Source organism: Melanerpes formicivorus, unplaced genomic scaffold, assembly GCF_026170545.1.
Source record: "Melanerpes formicivorus ecotype bairdi unplaced genomic scaffold, bMelFor1.0.p_v2 SCAF_3, whole genome shotgun sequence".
Lineage (NCBI taxonomy): Eukaryota > Metazoa > Chordata > Aves > Piciformes > Picidae > Melanerpes > Melanerpes formicivorus.
The window spans coordinates 40329420-40345628 of record NW_027142355.1 but is presented as its reverse complement, the minus strand read 5'-3'; the positions used below and the strand labels follow the sequence as shown (position 1 = coordinate 40345628).

The following is a 16209-nucleotide window of genomic DNA, read 5'->3' as shown; positions in this document are numbered from 1 at the left end:
CATTGCCCCTTGTCCTGTCACTGCAGGCCTTTGCAAACAGTCCCTCTGCAGCCTTCTTGTAGCCCCTTCAGCTGCTGGCAGGTTGCTCTTAGGTCTGCCTGGAGCCTTCTCTTCTCCAGGCTGAGCAACCCCAGCTCCCTCAGCCTGTACTCACAGCAGAGCTGCTCCAGCCCCCTGATCAATTTTGTGGCCCTCCTCTGGGCCTGCTCCATCAGGTCCATGTCCTTCCTGTGTTGAGGGCTCCAGAGCTGGACACAGAACTCCAAGTAAGGTCTCACTAGAGCAGAGCAAAATGACTGGGGAGCAGAAAACTGGATAAATACATTTGGAGGGCTTGTGGGAATCACAGGAGAACTGAAACTCATCAGAATCATCCAATCTTGGAATCAAGAGAATGGGGAATAAGGGAAGTTCCATTTTATGGCCTGATGCTAAAGGCATAGTCTTTCATGCTGCAACTTCAGAAACCACTGGAGGAGGGAAGCCACTGCTTATTGCAGGACCTAGCTTGGGAAAGGGCATCCTTAAGCTGCAAAGAGTTAGATCTTCCCTTTCACAGGATTCAAAGGAAATTTGAACTCTGTTAACAATTTTCTTTCAGGCAAGGATAGATGGAGTCCCTAATGGAAGTGAGCAGTTCACTGAGGAAAGCTGTCCCCCTGGGATTCTGGAATATCTTGCTGCAGAGAAGCAGAAAGAGCTGTCAGTATTGCTGCTGGAGCTGAAAGAAGCCCAAGAAGAAATAACTTTTCTGAAGAGCCAGCTCAAGGGCCCAAACAGCCAAACTTCTGCAGGCAGCCAAACAGGAGAAGCATCTAACCAGCTGGGAGATCATTCCCAGATATGGCTCCTTCAGAGTGATGAGCAAAAGGCTTCAGATACACAAAGTGAGTTGAGCAGCAGCACTGTGGCCTGCAGGGGGGAGATGGACGCAACGCAGGAAGTGTCTACAAGAGATCCAGAGCTCAGCACCTTGCAATCTGAAGAAGTGCTCAGGTTACAAAAGCAAATTACAGAGCTGCAGAGAGCTCTGCAGAAATCAGAAGAATCCTATGGGAAAGATCTAGGAGAAAAAGGTGCAGAAATCAACAGGCTGAGCCAGCTGGCTGAGGAATACAGGAGGAAAATAGAGGAGTGTGACAGAGCCTTTTGTGTTTTGACTGAAGAAAGGGATCAGCTGCTGTGTCAGGTGAAGGAACTTCCTACCATCACAGAACTGCAAGAGCAAGTCAAGCAACTTGAGGAGGACCTAGCTTTGTCAGAAAAGCAGAGACTGTCAGACAGTCAGAGCAGTCTTCTGAGAGAACAAATCCAGAGCCTTAAGAATGAGTTTAAATCCAAGGAGGTAAAAATCGAAGCTTTGCAAAAAGATTTGGACGAAGCTCAGTTTCAGCTTTCTGACCAGGATGTGCAGCTAAAAGATCTGCAAAGCCAGATTGAGAAGAAGGAATGTGAAGTGCTTGACCTACAAGAGCTGATGAGGAAGAATGCAGATGCCATGGAAGAGCTTTCACAACGTTTAACCTCCAAGGGCCATGAAGCAGCAAATCTAGAGCAGCTCGTGGCTGAACACACCAGGACTATCGAGAGCCTGCAACAAGCCTTGCTGGAGAAAGACCAACAGATGACAGAGATCAGTGTCAGCATGTCTGAGAAAGTGGTCCTGCTGAATGAAGAGAAATTTTCTCTGGGAAATGAGCTGAAGAGTCTTAGAGAGCAAACAAGCCTGTTATTAAAGGCTCAGGAAGAGAGAAACCAACACCTAGAAGCAAAAGATCCTTGCCCGAAGGTTGGAGCCTCTGAACAGCAGTCTGAGACGGGGGCAGCGTGTCAAGAAAGTGAGGTATTGGTAAATAAACTCGAATGTCTTCAAAAGGAGAATGAGCAAGTCAAGAGGAAGCTGCAAGCAGCCCTTGTGAACAGGAAGGAGCTTCTGAAGAAGGTGAGCAGGTTGGAGGGTGAATTAGGACAGCTGAGGAGAGACCGCGAGTCAGAAAACACGGTGGCTCGGGAAGGCGAGGGCGAGGAAAATGTGCCTGGTGTGATGAGCAGAGAAGTGGCTCTGGAATGCCAGCCCAGTGAGGAGCAGCTCACCCAGCTGCTCTCTGAGAAGGAGTCTGAGTTGCAGAGCCTCCAGAGGAAGCTGCTGGATAAAGAAGCTACTGAAGCACAACTGCAGGCGGTGATTGAGGAGATGAGGCAAAGCTTGCAAGGTGAGGCAGCCACTGCTTCAGCTAAAGGTGAAGTCAGGGAGGGTCAGACCCTTGCTGACAAAGTAACTGAGACCAATGAAAGCCCAGAAGATTCTGAAGCAAAGGAAGAAAGTGGTTCAGCAGAAGAGTGGCAAAAATCTGCTCTGAAAGAGAGAATTTCAGCTCTTGAACAAGAAAAGGAACAGCTTCAAAAAAAACTCCAGGAAGCTCTGCTGTCTCGGAAAGACACCATCAAAAAGGCTCAGGAGAAAGACAGACACCACAGGGAGCAGCTGAAACAGCAGAAAGATGACTACAACATCCTACAGGAACAGTTTGATAAGCAAAGCAAAGAGAAGGAGAGCATCCAAGCTCAGCTCAGGCAACTCCTAGAACAGAAAGGATCACCAGAGAGCGTCCTTGGGAAGCAGGGTGGTTTGGATTCCTCATGCATGGAAGCAGAAGGCAGAGCAGATAGCAAGGCTGTGCAAGTTGCAGATGGTTCTGGGGAGGAGTTGAAGGAGACACTGGAAAAGGTGCAGATGGAGAAAGAGGAGCTGGAATATCACATCAGCCACATGCAAAGTGAGCTTGCTTCTAAATCAGAGCTCATCTTTCATTTACAAGAGCACGTAGCACAGTTGTTTGTGGAGATAGAAGGGCTGAAGAGGACCTCTGAGCAAGCTGAAGCTAAGGTGGCAAGTCTTCAGACAGAGCTGGAGGAAAGGCAAGCCAAAATTTCTGGAGAGGATGGTCTGGAAGACTTGAAAACACTTCTACACAAAAAGGATGAGGAAATGGAATTTCTTGACTTGCAGCTAAAGGAGAAAAGTGAAGCTCTAAGTAAGGTGCAGGCACAGGTGCTGGAAAAAGAGGATTCAGTGCAGAGGCTCTGGAGTCAGTTGGAAGCTCAAGCTCAGGCCCATGAGGAGCAAAGCAAACGGCTGCAGGCAGAGCTGCTTGAAGTTCAGGAGAAGCAAGATGATGGTGCAGAAGCAGCCAAGCAGAAGAATCAGCTGCAGAGGAAGTTGCAAGCTGCACTTATCTCTAGGAAAGAGGCCCTGAAGGAGAGTAAATCTCTGAAGGAGGAGCTGGCTAATGCTAAAACTACTATAGAAGGTCTTGGTGTCAAGTTGGCCAGAGTGGAAAGCCAGCTAGGCGAACATGTTCAAGACGGAGCGGCCTTAGCAGCAAAGGTGGCAGAGCTCACTGAAGAGGGAGAGAAGCTTACTGCAGGGCTTGATAAAGCCCTGAGAGAAAAGCAGGATCTGGAGGGATGCTGTCAAAACCTGACCCTCAGCCTAGACAGAGTGGTTCTGGAGAAGGAGAAGCTGGAGAAGGAGATGGAATCCTTGCAGAGCTTGCAAGCCACTGAGAGGTCTGAGTGGCAGGAGAAACACAGGGAGCTGCAGAAGGAGTACGAGACCCTGCTGCAGTCCTATGAGAATGTGAGCGACCAGGCCGAGCGCATCCAGCGCGTCTTGGAGGCTGCTAGGCAGGAGAAGCAGGAGGTTTTCCTTAGGCTTAAAAGTGTGGAAGCAGAAAAAGAGGAGGCAAACAAGCAGCTGCAGGAAGCTGGGGAGGAAATCGATGGAATGAAGGAGAAAATGAGGAAATTTGCAAAATCAAAGCAACAAAAAATCCTGGAACTAGAAGAGGAGAATGAGAAGCTTAGGGCAGAGATGCAGTTAAAGGATGGAGAGCTGCATGGGACTGGAGATGTTGCACCAAATACTAGCCTGGAAGAAGATCTGGAGAACTCCAGGAGGGATTGCCAGTCTCTCTCTACTAAGCTTGAGACAGTTATGGCTGAAAAGGAGTCTCTTAACCAAGAGATCACAGACTTAAAGTGTCTCCTGCAGGTAACAGAATCCAAACTGAAGGAAAGCAGAGAACTGGTGGACAAATACGCTGCTCAGAAGACAACAGGGGAAGAAACAAATCAGGCAGTTGCCACACCACCACCAATGGAGAGGACTGAAGATCAAGTAGACTTAGGTTTGAGGCCAGACTCTCTTGCTGCAGAGCTGAAACAAAAAGCTTTTGAAGATGGGAGCCCTTGTGAAGACCTTGGTACCTACATAGAGCAGATAGCTAAGCTCACAGAGCGAATTACAGAGCTAGAAGATAACAGGAAGGCTTCAGAGCAAGAGCTGGGTGACATCCACAAGTGTGTTGAGACTTTAGCAGCTGAGAAGAGGGCTTTGGAGACCCAAATGGAAGAGAAAGTCCATGAGTTGAATGCTCTTCAGGACACGGTAGCACAGATGGAACAAACAGTCCAAAGAACCAAAGCTGAGCTGGTCGGGATGACAGAACTGAAGGACAGGCTGGAGGTTGAGAAGGATGACTTGGAAGAGAGGCTGATGAATCAGCTGGCAGAACTCAATGGGAGTATTGGAAACTATCAGCAAGATGCAACAGACTTCCAGCTCCAAAATGAGCAACTGAAGTGCGAGCTTCAGCGTGTGCAGAAGATGATGCACGAGCTGGAGGAGGAGAAATGCCAGATGGCAAAGGAGAGCAGCAAAGCAAGTTCAGAAAGGCAGAAGGAATTGGTAGAGAAGCTAAAATGCAGTTGGAGGGGGGACAGCAGCGTGCAGGTGAAGGAGCTTCAGGAGCTGCTGAAACAGAAGCAGCAGGAGATTAAACAGCTGCAGAAGGACTGTATTAAAAGCCAGGAAAAGAACAGTAGCTTGGAAAGAAGTGTTAAAGCCCTGGAATTTCTGCAGAGTGAGTCTCAGAAAGAGGTAGAAGCAGCCAAGGAGGCCTTGGCTAAAGCAGCTGAAGACACCAAGAAAGCCCAGTCAGAGCTTGCTCTCTGCAGGGTAGTGTTGGATGACACCCAGAGCGAGGCAGCAAGGGTTCTAGCAGAGAGTGTCAAAGTGAAAGAAGAGCTGCAGGCAAACAAAGAGAACAGCAGAATTCAGATGAAGAAAAAAGATGAGGACTTGGAGAGAAGGCTGGAGCAGGAAAAAGGCAAGCACTCCAAGGAAATTCAGAACATGGAAGAGAAGCTGGCAGCTCTGCAGAGGGAGAAGGAGCTTGTGGAAAGAGCTGTTGGTGATCTGCAAGCCACCTTGAAGACAAAGGATCAAGAAGCCAAGCAATTGGAAGGCAGCCTAAACAAAACCTTAGCCCAGCTTGCAGCCTTCACCAGGAGCATGTCATCCCTTCAGGATGACAGGGACAGAGTGTTAGATGAGGCCAAAACGTGGGAGAGGAAGTTTGCTGAAACCATTCAAAAGAAGGAAGAAGAGATCCGCCTCAAAGAGGAGACCTGTGCTGTGCTGGAGGACCAGGTGAAGCAGGGCACCGCACGAGTGGAAGAGCTTCAGGCTCATATATCCAGGTAAAGAAGGTGAATGCTGACAGCTGGTACTCTGCTCTTTCTGTTTGACAAGGCAGCAGCCAGAGGTGAGGCAGGGTTCCCCTTCCCAGAAATAAAGAATTTGGAGTGTGTGTAAATATCCCTAAAAGTGAGATCCAGGTGGCAAACCTAATGAGTGGCTGAGAGGGAGAGCAAAATGAGACTTCCTGGTGAAGCCAGAAGTGATCCAGGAGAGAATAGAGCAGATTAGAACAGAATAGAACAGAACTGAACAGAACTGAACTGAACTGAACTGAACTGAATTGAATTGAATTGAATTGACCTGACCTGACCAGGTTGGAAAAGACCTTTGAGATCATCAAGTCCAACCTATCACCCAACACCATCTAATCAACTAAACCATGGCACCAAGTGCCTCATCCAGTCTGTTTTTAAACACCTCCAGTGATGGTGACTCCACCACCTCCCTGGGCAGCACATTCCCATGGCCAATCTCTCTTTCTGTGAAGAACTTCTTCCTAACATCCAGCCTGAACCTCCCCTGGTGCAGCTTGAGTCTTGTGTGGGGATAGAAAGGAGGGTTGGGGTTATGTTCAATGGTTTAGGTTGGAAGGGACCTTAAAGATCATACAATTCCAGCCTCTCTTCCGTGGGCAGGGACACCTCCCACTAGCCCAGGTTACTCAAGGCCTCATCCAGCCTGCAGGGATGGGGCTTCTACAACCTCACTGGGCAACCTGTTGCAGTGTTCCATCAGCCTCATGCTAAAGAACTTGTTCCTCACATCCAATCTAAAGCTGCTCTTCTCTCATTCCAAACCATTGCCCCTCATCCTATCACTGCAGGCCTTTGCAAACAGTCCCTCTGCAGCCTTCTGTGAGGCTCCTTCAGGTGCTGGAAGGCTTCTCTTAGGTCTGCCTGGAGCCTTCTCTTCTCCAGGCTGAACAACCCCAGCTCCCTCAGCCTGTCCTCATAGCTGAGGTGTTCCATTCCCCTGATCATCTTCTTTGACCTCCTCCAGACCTGCTCCACCAGGTCCCTGTCCTTCTTGTGTGGAGGGCTCCAGAGCTGGACATGGCGCTGCAGGTGAGGTCTTACCCAGGTTACCCAGGGAGGTAGTGGAGGCCCCATCCCTGGAGGTGTTCAAAGTTAGGTATGACAAGGCTCTGAGCAACCTGCTCTAGTGGAGGATGTCCCTGCTGACTGCAGAGGGCATTGGACTGGATGAGCTTTGGAGGTCCCCTCCAAGCCAGACCATTCTATGATAAGTAAAACTGTTCTGTGCATTTGCTGTGTCTGCATGCTGGGACATGAAGTGAGCATCAAGCACAGGAGAACAGCAATTGATTATCTGCTGGTGTGCTTGTTTGGCTATTGTTAGCTTCAGTGGGTGACAGAAAGAAGAAAAGGAGATGAAGAACAGGATAATGGGTTGTCCAGGGAGGTGGTTGAGGCCCCGTTCCTGGAGGTGTTCAAGACCAGGCTGGATGAGGCTCTGGCCAGCTTGATCTAGTGTGAGGTGTCCCTGCCCATGGCAGGAGAGTTTGAACTAGATGATTCCTGTGGTCCCTTCCAACCCTGGCTGATACTATGATAACATTCAGTATTTGGTCTTCTCCATTTTTCTGTTGTGACATAAAGGTTGAGCAGCATTTAAAAGCTCTTCCCCCAGCACCTCTCCGTCAGACAGTGGTGCAGTCACAGCTTTAAAAGGTGCCTTGAGTTTTGGATGGAGGGAAAAGGAATCATCTGGATGTTTCCAGCTTGCTTTCTTCATATAAAACTCTTTTTATTTGGTGGCCTTTCTAAATTAACATGAGCACTAAAAACTGTTCCTGTGGGTCTGGGTACTGGAGGTACTTCACTGCTTTGTGACTAACTTCTTCTGCATCCTCAGGCTGGAACGTAACAAAGAAGAGTGGGAGTCTGAATCCAGGAGGGAGATTGATCATCATCAGAAGACATGTGAAATGCTGCAGCAGGAAAGAAAGGAGCTTTTGACTCAGGTGGAAGAGGCTCAGAAACTGTACAGTGAGTCTCAGAATGAACAACAGAAGCTGGAGTCAGAAATCAGCAGCCTGAGAGATCAGCTTGCTGGCTTACAGAACTCCTTGACCCAGTGTGAGTTGGTCAGAGAAGAGCTGGGGACTATGGTCAAGCAGCAAGAGACCAGCATCCAGAATTTTAAACTGAGCTGTGAACAGCTTGAGGCTGATCTGCAAGCTTCTAAGGCCCTAACAAATAAGCTGCATGAAGAAACCAGTGCCAAAGATCAGAAGATTATGAGTCTGCTGTCTGCCAAGGAAGAAGCTGTTGTGGCTGCTCTGGCTGAACTGCAGCAGCAGCACTCCGAGGGGATGAGGGAGCTGGAGCTTAGCTTGAGTAAGAAGGAAGAGGATCAAAAAGCTCTGGAAAATGAGAAGAACAAACTGCTTGAGAAACTGGATCACCTCACCGAAAAGATGAAGATGAGCAGAGAAGAAAGCAAGCAGCAGAAGGCCCAGCTGGAGGCCTTCACCAAGTCCATGTCGTCGTTGCAAGACGACCGAGACCGAGTGCTGGGGGACTACAAGCAGCTGGAGGAACGGCACCTGCTCAGCATCTTGGAGAAAGACCAAATCATCCAGGAGAGTGCTGCTGAAAACAACAAGCTGAAGGAGGAGATCAGAAGTTTTCACAGCCAGATGGATGACCTCAACTCTGAGAACGCCAAGCTGAACGCAGAGCTGGTGCGGTACCGAGAGGACCTCAACCAAGTCATCTCAATAAAGGATTCCCAGCAGAAGCAGCTTCTCAAAACACAGCTTCAGCGGATCCAGGCTCTGGAAAAGGAGAAGGCAGCGGTAGAAGCACAACTGAAAGAGTCCCAGCACGCTCAGGATGAGCTCAGGAGGTCCATGGAAGCCTTGCAAGAGGATAAAGCTGGCATGTCTGAAGAGATTGGAAGCCTGAAGTCCTCTCTGTCTCGGGTGCAGAGCGAGATGACGGCGTTGCGTGAGGGGAGTCCGCTCGTGGAGTGCCAAGCACAGCTGAAGAGCCGAGAAGAAGAGGCAGAAGCACTGAGCCATCAGCTCTCCCTCTCACACCAGAGGGTAGCAGAACTCGAGGAGGAGCTGGTCTGTGTGCAGAGGGATGCGGCCAAGAGAGTGGGAGAGGCTGAGGACAGGCTGAGGAAGGAACTGAAGCACCTCCATCACGATGCAGGGATAATGAGGAACGAAACAGAGACAGCAGAGGAGAGGGTAGCTGAGCTGGCACGGGATTTGATGGAGATGGAGCAGAAACTTCTTGCAGTCACAGATGAAAACAAAGAGCTCCGAGCTCAAATTCAGTCTTTTGGGAAGTCCATGAGCTCTCTTCAGGATAGCAGGGACCAGGCTCATGAAGAGCTTCATGCTTTGAAACAGAAATACTCTGCAGACTTGGAGGAACAGCAGACTCTGGTGCAGAATCTGCAGGAGCAGGTGGTCCAGCTGCAAGAGGAGCAAGATTCCACTGCCAGGGACCGAGACACAGCGAGGGCTGAGCTGACACAACTGCAGAAAGCCACCGAGGAAAGAGGTCTCTGGGCCCAGATTGAGAAGCTTAACGAGAAGCTCAGAGGCAAAGATGAGGAACTTCTGCATCTGTCTGCAGAGCTGGAAGGTTCTTCCAACCAAGTCAAGTCTTTCTCCAAGGCTATGGCAAGCCTGCAGAACGAGCGAGAGCGTCTCCTGGATGAGCTGGGCAAAGCCCAGAAGGTGGAAGAGGTGAAACAACAGCAAGCAGAAGGGAGCCCTTGCAGCACTCCTTCAGAAGTGCAGAGCCTTAAGAACGCCCTCTCCTCCTTGCAGAATGACAGAGACAGAGTAGTGAGTCCTGCTTCTCTCTTCCTGCCCTGTCTTTAAAAGGGATAGGAGTAGTCAGGTCTTAAAATTCACCACACTTGGGTCTGGTATTTGGCACATGAAACATAAACTGTGGCTGTCACAGGATCACAGAGTAGTTGCCACATCCAGCTGGAGGCCAGTCACTAGTGGTGTCCCCCAGGGATCAGTGCTGGGCCCTATCCTGTTCAGTATCTTTATTGATGATCTGGATGAGGGGATTGAGTCAGCCATCAGTAAATGTGCAGATGACACCAAGCTGGGAGCAGGAGTTGATCTGTTAGAGGGTAGGAGAGCTCTGCAGAGGGACCTTGCCAGGTTGAACAGATGGGCAGAGTCCAACATGATGGCATTCAACAAGTCCAAGTGCTGGGTGCTGCACTTTGGTCACAACAACTCCATGCAGTGCTACAGGCTGGAGAGCAGCCAGGCAGAAAGGGACCTGGGGGTACTGAGTGACAGCTGGCTGAACATGAGCCAGCAGTGTGCCCAGGGGCCAAGAAGGCCAATGGCATCCTGGCCTGGATCAGGAATAGTGTGGCCAGCAGGAGCAGGGAAGTCATTGTGTCCCTGTACTCAGCACTGGTTAGGCCACACCTTGAGTCCTGTGTCCAGTTCTGGGCTCCTCAGTTTAAGAAGGACATTGACACTCTTGAACATGTCCAGAGAAGGGCAACAAGGCTGAGGAGAGGTCTGGAGCACAGCCCTGTGAGGAGAGGCTGAGGGAGGTGACAGCTGGACCATTCTAAGGCAGAATCCCCTAAGGATTTCTTTGCTGAGCAGCTTTTTGCAGGCTGCTGTAATCACCAAATGAATTTCTAGATTATTTGACTTCTTGCCTCAGATCCCACAGTGAGAAATGCTCTTAGACACGGAATTCCAAGTAACAAACCTCCCTGCCCACTCATTTGTCCCACACTCTGCTGTTTGCCTCTTGCAGGTGAGGGAGCTGAAGAACCTGCAGCAGCAATACATCCTGGTGGGGGTGGAATCAGCTGAAAACTCCCGATTAAAAGCACAGCTGCAGGAGTTTCAGCAGGAGGCAGATCAACACCATCATCTCCAGCAGCAGCTGAAGCAAGAAAACCTTTTGTACCAGCAGGAGCTCCAGCAGCTTAGGTGAGAACTGTCTTCTCTTCTCACTGCCTCACAGATGCAAATGCACCCTTTCTTTCATTCTTGAGGGGAGGAGGCAAAGCCAGCAGGAGATTCAGGCTGGATGTGAGGAGGAAGTTCTTCCCCATGAGAGTGGTGAAGCCCTGGAATGGGTTGTCCAGGGAGGTGGTTGGGGCCCCATCCCTGGAGGTGTTTAAGATCAGGGTGGATGAGGCTCTGGCCAACCTGATCTAGTGTGGGGTGTCCCTGCCCATGGCAGGGGGGTTGGAACTAGATGATCCTTGTGGTCCCTTCCAACCCTGACTGATTCTATGATACTAAGTTCAGCCTTACTTGTCAGCTGTCAGGTTGCTCAGAGCCCTGTTGAGCCTCACCTTGAATATCTCCAGGGATGGAGCCTCAACTACCTCCCTGGGCAACCTGTTGCAGTGTTCCACCAGCCTCATGCTAAAGAACTTGTTCCTCACATCCAATCTAAAGCTGCTCTTCTCTCATTTCAAACCTTAAACCTGCTTTGGAGGTTCCTGTAGTTCATAGTATCATAGTATCAGTCAGGGTTGGAAGGGACCACAAGGATCAGCTAGTTAAGGAAGCTGGTTTGTTTTGGTAATGAAACTTCTTTTCTAGCATGGGGTAATGGTAGGAAGTTAAATGATCCCTGGATTCATAAATTCAAAGAATGGTTTAGGTTGGAAGGGACTTTCAAGATCATCCAGTTGCAACCCCCCTGCCATGGGCAGGGACACCTCCCACTAGCCCAGGCTGCTCCAGGCCTCATCCAACCTGGCCTCGGGCACCTCCAGGGAGGAGGCAGCCACAACCTCCCTGGGCAACCTGTGCCAGTGTCTCACCATCCTCACTGGAAAGAATTTCCTCCTACTCTCCAATCTAAATCTGCCCTCCTCAAGCTTCAATCTGTTCTCTCTCATCCTATCACTACAAGCCCTTGTCAAAAGTCCCTTCCTGCCTTGTTGTAGTCCCCTTCAGGTACTGAAAGGCTGCTCTAAGCTCTCCCTGTTGCCTTCTCTTCTCCAGGCTGAACAGCCCCAAGTCTCTTAGCCTGTCCCAAATATCATAACTGATACTGGTAACTTCCTGGTCATTTCCTTTGTGTCATTCTGGGCAGACAAGAGAAAACCACCTGGGAGAAGCAGAACAGCAGCCTCAAGGAGCAGTACCTGATGGTCATAGCTGAAAAAGACAAACAGCTGAGCCACCTACAAAAGCTCACCCAAGAAATGAGGCTGCCCCTCAGCAAGTCCCAGGTGGTAGAGGAGCAGTACCAGACAAAGGTGGGTGGAAAAGCACAGATTCCTTATTTCATAGAGTCATAGAATGGGTTGGGTTGGAAGGGACCTCCAAAGCTCATCCAGTCCAACCTCCCTGCAGCAATCAGGGACATCCTTCACTAGAGCAGGTTGCTCACAGCCTTATCCAGCCTCACCTTGAATAACTCCAGGGGGTGAGCCTCAACTGGGCAACCTGTTGCAGTCTTCCACCACCCTCATGCTAAAAAACTTGTTCCTAACATCCAATCTCAATCTCCTCTGTTGCTCTGGGGATTTGTTTTTCATCTTCTCATCCCTTCTGTAGTGTGAACAGCTTGAGGACAACTTCTGAGAAGTTGCATGTACAAGTTCAGTTGATCCTTCCTAGCTGGTTGGACTTTCAGATGGCTTTTAGGCTCTCCCTGTTGTTTTGCTTGAGGAGGTCAAGCTCCAGGCCTAGGAACAATGTTGGGCTTTGAACTGTGTCCCTGCTGGACTAATAGGAGACTGCAGGATATTCATTTGTTGTTCTTTCCCTGGCAGGTTCCTTCAGAAGTTCTCAGGGGGGACTTTTCAAGCCCAGAAACAGAGACAAAACATCTGCAGGCCCAGCTAAGTGACTGCCTGAAAGAGCTGCACCAAAAAGAGCTCAGAATCCAGCAGTTAAACAGCAAGGTAAGGATGGGATCTCAGAGCTGCTTGCAGAGTCTGGGCTGAGGAGTGTGGGGAGGGAAGATGAGCTTGAACAGGGCTCAGGGGACAGGAATGAATCTTTCTGTTCTCATGGGCATTCAGTGAAATAACACAAACCCACAAATACTAGAGGAGACTCTGAAGGTGATCTGCTGCTGCAGGTCAGCAGTTCCAGAGCCTCTCTGGGCTTGGGGTTGTTCAGCCTGGAGAAGAGGAGGCTCCAGGCAGACTTAAGAGCAGCCTTCCGGTGCCTGAAGGGAGCTGCAAGAAGGCTACAGAGGGACTGTTTGCAAAGGCCTGCAGTGACAGGATGGTTTGAAATGAGAGAAGAGCAGCTTTAGATTGGATGTGAGGAACAAGTTCTTTAGCAAGAGGGTGGTAGAGGACTGGAACAGGCTGCCCAGGGAGGTGGTGGAGGCCTCATTTCTGGAGATCTTCAAGGTGAGGCTGGACAAGGCTCTGAGCAACCTGCTCTAGCAGAGGATGTCCCTGCTGACTGCAGGGGGGGTGGAGTAGATGAGCTTTGGAGGTGCCTTCTAACCCAAACCATTCTGTGATCATACACTGGTGATGTTTCTGGAAGCTGTAGGTTAATCCTAGCCCTTTAGAACTCTTGCTTTGGAAACTATCTTCTTCTGTACATCCTGCTGGTGTTTTGGGTCTCCTGCTCTGGAAACCTCAACCACAAGCTGCTGCTAGAGATGATTGCTGGGGTTTGGGGCTTGTCAATGTGCAGTGTGGCAGTCCCCAGCTGAGTTCTTGCCCTCAGCTGCCCAGAGAATCATTTCACTCTCACCAAAATGCTCTTTTGCTTAGCAGTTGTGTTCTCTCCCCAGCTCTCTCAGGTCTTTGAGGAGAAGAATGCCCTCTCCCTGCAGCTGCGTGGGAGCAGCAGGAGCACCTGTGAGAGCCATCAGCACTACGGAGAGGTTGTGGACCGCTGGCTGGAGCTGGAGAGGCAGCTCCAGGAGCTGCAGTCTGCTGGCAAGGGTGTGGTAAGGCTGATCTTGGGGCAAGGGAGGGCAGAGCTTATTGCAGATGGGTCCATAACTGCAGCATTGCAGCTGCTTTCTTGTCCTCCTCATGCAGTGCTGTCTGCCATCCAGTGATGTTTTCTTGCAGGAGCTGTTTGCAACAGATGCAGCTCCAGGAGCCCCCCAAGAGAAGAATGAGCCTCAGAGAGGCAGTTACACACCAGAGCTGCAGGAGCTGCAGCTGAGGTAAAGAGAAGCTGACAAGAGGGGTGGGGATGTTAGTTCTGCTGGGTGTTACTGAGGAGCCCATTTCTGTTCCTCTCAGAGTGTTGGAAAAGCTCTTTCTACACAGGGCCTTGGGGGAGGAGAGGACTCTTTTTATGCACTTCAATCATAGAATGGTCTGGGTTGGAAGGACCACAAAGCTCATCTAGTCCAACTCCCCTGCAGTCAGGAGGGACAATGGAATGGAATGGAATGGAATGGAATGGAATGGAATGGAATGGAATGGAATGGAATGGAATAGAATAGAATAGAATAGAATAGAATAGAATAGAATAGAATAGAATAGAATAGAATAGAATAGAATAGAATAGAATAGCATAGACCAGACCAGACCAGGTTGGAAAAGACCTTTGAGATCATCAAGTCCAACCTATCACCCAACACCATCTAATCAACTAACCCATGGCACCAAGCACCCCATCCAGTCTCTTCCTAAACACTTCCAGTGATGGTGACTCCACCATCTCCCTCCACTAGAGCAGGTTGCTCAGATCCTTGTCTAGCCTGACCTTAAAGATTTCCAGAAATGGAGCTTCAACTACCTCCCTGGGCATCCTGTAGCAGTGTTCCACCAGCCTCATGCTGAAGAACTTGTTCCTCCATCCAATCTAAAGCTGCTCTTCTCTCATTTCAAACCATTGCCCCTCGTCTGCAGGCCTTTGCAAACAGTCCCTCTGCAGCTTTCTTGTAGGCTCCCTTCAGGTACTGGAAGGCTGCTCTTAGGTCTCCCTGGAGATGTCTCTTCTCCAGGCTGAACAATCCCAGCTCCCTCAGCCTGCCCCCACAGCTGGGAGGTGCTCCAACCCCCTGATCATTTTCATGGCCCTTCTCTGGCCCTGCTCCATCAGGTAATAAAAGGTAATAAAAGAAGCAGAAGGGGATTGGAGTCTGTTCACATCAGTATGTACAGAGCAGTCCTAACCCTTTTTTGGCACTTGCTTGGCTGCTTTCTGGCAGGCTGTCTGAAACAGAACACTTGCACAGCAGCACGAAGCAGGACATGAGGTACTTGGAGGAGCAGCTGGAGGAGGAACGGGAGCGGCGCCTGGCTGTGGAGGAGGCTCTCTCTGCAGCACAGGAGCAGATCAGGAGGTGAGGGAGCTTGAGTGGACAGGCAGGGTCACCAGGAAAGGATGGTGGCCCTACCTCTGTGTTCATTTGTACTTCATTACATCCTTCTGTGGAGCAGAGACATAGAAACCACTACAGAGTGGCAGTCACAGAATCACAGCGTGGTGGAGGTTGGGTGGGAGCTCTGGTCACCCAGAGCCTCTTACCCAGGAACATGTCCAGATGGGATTTTCATGTCTCCACAGAAGGAGACTCCACAACCTCTCTGGGCAGCCTGCTCCAGGGCTCTGGCAACCTCACAGGGAAAAAGCTTTTCCTTCTGTTCCCATGGCACCTCCTCTGCTCCAGCTTGCCCCCATTGCCCCTTGTCCTGTCACTGGAGGACATCCCTGAGCAGAGCCTGGCTCCATCCTCCTGACATTGCCCTGCACAGCTTTATCAACAGGAATGAGGTCACCCCTCAGGCTCCTCTGCTCCAAGCTGTTCAGTCCCAGCTCCCTCAGCCTGTCCTCAGCAGGGAGATGTTCCACTGCCTTCAGCAGCTTTGTGGCTCTGTGCTGGACTCTTCCAAGCAGTTTCCTGGGGGACCCAGAACTGTACACAATATTCCAGATGTGTCCTCAGCAGGGCAGAGCAGAGAGGATGAGAGCCTCTCTTGACCTACTGCCTACAGCCCTTCTAATCCACCCCAGGGTTCCATTGCTCTTCTTGGCCACAAGGACACATTGCTGGCTCATCTTGGCCATCCTGTTGCCCACCAGGACCCCAAGGTGCCTTTCCCTAGAGCTGCTCTCCAGCAGATCAGCCCCCAGCCTGGTGGTGTTCTTTCCCAAATGCCAGCCTCTACTTTTAAAAGGAATCTCTCCTTTTAATGCAGTGTTGGTCTGGGGGGCATCAGGAGAAGCTGAAGTTGGTCTTCATGTTTTCTTGTGGCAGGTTGCAGTCAAGTGAGTGGACATCTCCCTCAAGTGCTAGCATTGATATGACCTCAGGTCATGAGCATTCCTTGCTGATTGATTCCACGGATCATAACTTCAGTAGGGTAAGAATTTGCATCCAGAGCTGTGAGTCCTTGCTGATGGAAGGGAGACTGAGCTGAAAACTGTGAACCTATGGCAGCTAAATGACCTTTTGTAGGCACATTTCAACCTGCCTGGCTTTCTGTAGGCGTCTGCCCTTACCTGGTTCTGTTTTCCATGCCAGTAGCCACTCACTGCTCTGGCAGGGGCTCTGCTGCAGCCTGCAGGAGCAGACTAAATGTGAGAGGTCACTAAAGTGGAAGTCAACATTGGCTGTGCCTGAAATGTGGCTCAGGGAATATCCAAGGCCTCAGTGGTGAGCAAGTAGGCAAAGGCTATGCAAATGTGTTGGGTGCTGGGGCTGTGATATCTGCAGCCTGCAGTGCCTCAGCTT

General features: G+C 50.3%; 1 protein-coding gene across 6 annotated transcripts in view; it reads left to right on the top strand.

Moving 5' to 3' along the window:
- Positions 1 to 16209, top strand: part of GOLGB1 (golgin B1) — a 37959-nt gene that overhangs the window by 19225 nt on the left and 2525 nt on the right. For 5 of the 6 annotated variants that reach the window (XM_068170598.1, XM_068170603.1, XM_068170609.1 and 2 more), the window contains 9 exons: positions 602 to 5544; positions 7421 to 9374; positions 10330 to 10508; positions 11632 to 11797; positions 12317 to 12448; positions 13303 to 13461; positions 13589 to 13686; positions 14683 to 14817; positions 15733 to 15838. In XM_068170598.1, the coding sequence (XP_068026699.1) occupies positions 602 to 5544; positions 7421 to 9374; positions 10330 to 10508; positions 11632 to 11797; positions 12317 to 12448; positions 13303 to 13461; positions 13589 to 13686; positions 14683 to 14817; positions 15733 to 15838 (7872 nt within the window). Of the gene's footprint in view, positions 1 to 601; positions 5545 to 7420; positions 9375 to 10329; positions 10509 to 11540; positions 11594 to 11631; positions 11798 to 12316; positions 12449 to 13302; positions 13462 to 13588; positions 13687 to 14682; positions 14818 to 15732; positions 15839 to 16209 lie in introns of those variants that run through there. The other variant, XM_068170615.1, reaches the window with a different exon arrangement.